The sequence below is a fragment of the Lathyrus oleraceus genome, chromosome 6 (assembly GCF_024323335.1).
Source record: "Lathyrus oleraceus cultivar Zhongwan6 chromosome 6, CAAS_Psat_ZW6_1.0, whole genome shotgun sequence".
Classification (NCBI taxonomy): Eukaryota; Viridiplantae; Streptophyta; class Magnoliopsida; order Fabales; family Fabaceae; genus Lathyrus; species Lathyrus oleraceus.
In genome coordinates this window covers 176119817-176124395 of record NC_066584.1, presented here as the reverse complement: position 1 = coordinate 176124395, position 4579 = coordinate 176119817, and the positions used below count along the sequence as shown (strand labels likewise).

The 4579-nt window shown below is 38.7% G+C and overlaps 1 protein-coding gene across 1 annotated transcript; it reads right to left on the bottom strand.

Annotated features, from left to right (window-relative positions):
• Window positions 1-3255: 3255 nt before the first annotated feature.
• Window positions 3256-3804, bottom strand: LOC127094621 (uncharacterized). Its single transcript, XM_051033429.1, has one exon. It carries the CDS (start codon window positions 3802-3804, stop codon window positions 3256-3258), a length of 549 nt encoding a protein of 182 aa, XP_050889386.1.
• Window positions 3805-4579: the final 775 nt, after the last annotated feature.

The following is a 4579-nucleotide window of genomic DNA, read 5'->3' as shown; positions in this document are numbered from 1 at the left end:
AAGGCTTAATTTCACTGTTAATTTTATGTGGACATAGAGATTAGGGTTGAATGATTAAATGTTTTTTCACCCAGGCCTTGGGAGAAAATACCCTTGAGAACTGGTAGTAATTAGTTGACATTTGTTAATGCAATAGTGACTCAGAGTTGTTATAGGGACAAATCACACACCTTCCCTAGCATATTATTCTCTCTTGAAAACCCTTTTCCAACATTATTTATTTTATTTGCAATTCTTTTCATAAATTTTAATCTAAAACCCCCTAACACAAGTTTTTGTTTAATTGAACAACAATTAGAACTCAATATTTGCCAGCAGTCCTTGAGATCGACATTCGGGGATCTTTCCTCATTATTATTATAAAGGAAAAATAGTACACTTGCTATTTTTCTGATCAGTACTTGATTGATCTTGAAGATAGCTTGAAGATTGAATGATGTGGCATGGTAATAAACACATGAACCACCTTTGAGTCACCATGGAAAAACGTGCATTTCTCTTGGCTCAAAAGACCTTGTCCTTGCCTTGATTTGAAACGCGATCACCTACATGAGTAACAAGAACAAACAAGTACCACTTCTCCATGAAGTTAGGGTTAGTTGATAAGTAAAACATAATGGAACCCTAGTGTTAAGATACAAACCACCAATGTGGTCATGCTTGTGATCCCATGACCAAATATAATGGTCATGTATGATCTGGTTTTGATGTATGCAAATGAGGTACGCAAAAAAAGGAAAAAGTGAGGGTAAATTTTGGGGTATGACAACTGCCCCTATTTAATCATCTTTAACCTGAAGGAGCAAATTGTGTTAGCTTTTCGGATGTTCGGGGTAAAAGAGCAGTAAATACAAGAGTAACTGAAAATTTTCCCAAGAAAGGGAGATTGCAAAGATCAACGGATAAGCTGTCCAGCTCGATCTGTTAGGGATAAACTGGAATATTCCACTGGGGAGATAGATCAACTGAAAGAGGAATGTTTGATATGCATGATTGTTTATTTATTTTGCGTATGTAATGCAATTGTAAGGTAAAGTTGGTTGGATGACGGATAGCCTTCGACTCGTTGGTATCCATATTAGGGAAACTACATGGGAAAGCTTCTAAATTGCCACTGTTGTCGGGAAAAATCATGTTGGCTAAGGACTACTAACTGACTTTTCTTGGGGAAAGAAGGGTGCATGACCGGTATGAGCAAGAGTATATACAACAAGTGCTAACTGTAGACTACTAATGATCCACTAGGGCGTTTTCAATAAGCAATGCATATAGTTTTTCCTTTTAATTTAGCTTTTTTATTATTCTCGAAGTTTCATGGCATTATGCAATCAAGATTGGCAGTTGTTTTGCAAACGAAATGCGGTAAAATAAAAAGGAAGAGAATTTACTGAATAACAACTGAATTTTATCGATCGTGGAATGTTTGTACATATACAGTGTGTACAAGGATGCAAAAATCCTCAAATAGGAGATTGCAAAAATCGAAAAAAACAAATTAAACGACAATGGGAAATTTGTTTGGCTCTCCACTAATCACAACATTGGTTGTCATTTGCTGTAGCACTGAACTCTAATACTTGCTTCTGTTAAGGATGATTGGACTAATTTGATGCCGCCTGAGGTCGAGCTGAGGGTCAAGCTGAGAGTGAGAATATGCTCAAAAGACAACATAAGAATATAGTCAAATGCCTTTATCCCTAACTTTTGCGTAGAATTTTTTATTCTTTTATCCATCGGGATGCCATTTTTGCCTAAGTCGTCGTTTCGGGTTTTCAACTTAGCAGGATATTTTTTTGTTTAATACCTAATTTCTGCATGGATATATCTTTTTTGGGGTCCATCGGGATAGCCATTTTTTCCTAGATTGGTTCTCGCGAGTTCCAATCTAGTGAGATTTGTATTCACATTTTTTCTAGGCATAATATTTTTTGACTATATATGAGTTTACCGGCATTGGCAAGTCATCCCCATCCATTACGGTGAGAATGAGAGCCCCTCATAAGAAGACCTTTTTAACAACAAAAGTCCCTTAATAGTTGGAAGTCCCCTTCCCCCGAGGATCGGAGTGTGTGGGAGAAAGTCTTTTGAGCACAAGTTCATTGTCTTGGAATGAGCGAAGAAGAATCTTCTTATCAAAAGCTCTCTTGAGGCGTCGTTGGTACAACTGACCATGGCAGACGGCCGTCAGGCGCTTCTCTTCAATGAGATTCAGCTGATCATATATGGACTGCCCATTCAGCTCCACCAAAGTCTGATTCGATGAAGAACCTAAAAGAGGGGTTTTCAACTTCAATAGGTATAACAACCTCCATTCCATATACTACCGAATAAGGAGTTGCCCCAATAGAAGTATGCACTGAAGTTTTGTAGCCATGTAGAGCACAGGGAAGCATTTCATGCCAATTCTTGTAGGTTTTGACCATCTTTTGAACTATTCTCTTGATATTTTTGTTAGCTGCTTCCACGACATGATTAATCTTGGGCTGGTATGGTGAAGAGTTATAATGCTCGATCTTGAATTCTTGACACAACTCACTCATCATCTTGTTGCTGAGGTTACTAGCATTGTTAGTAATAATCTTGCCAGGAACACCATATCGACATATTATTTCTTTCTTGATAAACCAGATAACCACTTGTCTCGTGACATTCGTGTAGGAAGTAGCTTCCACCCATTTTATAAACCAGTTAATGTCAACAAGAATGAAACAATGACCGTAAGAAGCTTTCGGCTCGATCATTCCAATCATGTCAATACCCCACATAGAGAAAGGTCAAGGAGAAGTCAAAACGTTTAACGGAGTTGGAGGAACATGAATTTTGTCATTGAAGATTTGGCACTTGTGACACCTCTTGAAGAAATTTTAACAGTCCACCTCCATTGTAGTCCAATAATACCTAACCAGAAGAGTCTTCTTAGCCATAGAAGGTCCCTTAGCGTGTACACCTTTGCAACCCTCATGGATGGACCTTATGATCGTGCTTGCTTCGTGTCTATCCACACATCTGAGCAACACATAATCACAATTACTCTTGTATAAAACATCCACATTCAAGAAAAACTTAGAAGAGAACCTTCTCAGAGCCTTCTTATCTGTGGTGGATGCTTTCTCGGGATATTCATGTCTTTCTATATATCTCTTGATGTCGTAGAACCAAGGTTTATCGTCAGATTCGGCCTTCATTGCTAGACAGTGTGTCGGTTCATCCAAGTGGTCAATATGGATAGATGGTGCTTAATTTCTCCACTTGACTTTAAACATGGATGAAAGAGTTGCAAGAGCATCGGATAACTGATTCTCTTCCCTCGGAATAATAATGAAAGGTGTTTTCATCAAAATAGGGAATTAGTTTGACAATATGTTCTATGTACGGAATTAGCTTCTTATCCCGAGTTTCCCAATCCCCTCTGACTTGACTGATTACTAAAGCAAGGTCTCCAAACACTTCAAGAATCTTGACTCTCAAGTCGATGGTTTCTTCAATACCATAGATGCATGCTTCATATTCGGCCATGTTGTTTGTGCAATCAAAGTAAAGTCTGGTGGTGAACGAAATATGAAAACTAGTCGGAGATGTAATTAATTCCCCTATTCCATGGCCTTTAGCATTAGAGGTACCATCGAACACGGGCGTCCATTGCGCTCTTGGTTCGGGTCCTTCGCCAGGGCCAGGAATATTGTAGTCTCTGATGAACATGATGTCTTCATCGAAAAACTCAAACTTGATCGGCTGGTAACCCTCCACGGGTTGATGGCCAAGGTAGTCAGACAAAACACTTCCCATGATGGCTTTTTGAGTCATATATTGAATGTCATACTCGATCAATAAAATTTTCCATCGGGCAATTCTTCCACTGACAACGGGCTTCTCAAAAATGTACTTTATCGAATCCATTTTGGATATCAACAATGTTGTGTGGCAAATCATATATTGTCTCAGGTGTTGAGCTGCCTAAGCTAAAGCATAACAAGTCTTCTCTAATAGTGAGTATCTGGTCTCACATTTAGTAAACTTATTTCTCAAGCAATAGATCGCATGTTCTTTACGGCCCATGTCGTCATGTTGACCCAAAACACAACCCATCGATTCATCTTGCATGGTGAGATACATGGTTAAAGGCCTACCAAGAACAGGTGGTTTCAAGATCGAATGTTCTTGCAAATACTTTTTTATATTGTCAAATGCCTCTTGAAAATCATCATTCCACACGACCGCCTAATTTTTTCTTAACAATTTGAATATTGGTTCGCAGGTAGTCATTAGATGCAAGATGGACCAGAATATGTAATTAAGCTGTCCAAGGAAACCTCAAACTTCTTTTTCAGTTCTGGGAGTTAGCATACCTTGAATAGCTTTGAGTTTGTCTGGACCAACCTCTATACCTTTATAAATCACTATAGACCCCAACAACATGCCGAAACGGACCACGAGAGTGCACTTAGCAGGATTCAACCTCAATTGGAATTTACGAAGTCTAGCAAAAAGATTTCTCAAATGGTCCAAGTGATCATCTTCAGTCTTGGACTTAGCAATCATATAATCTACATACACTTCAATATCCTTGTGGATCATGTCG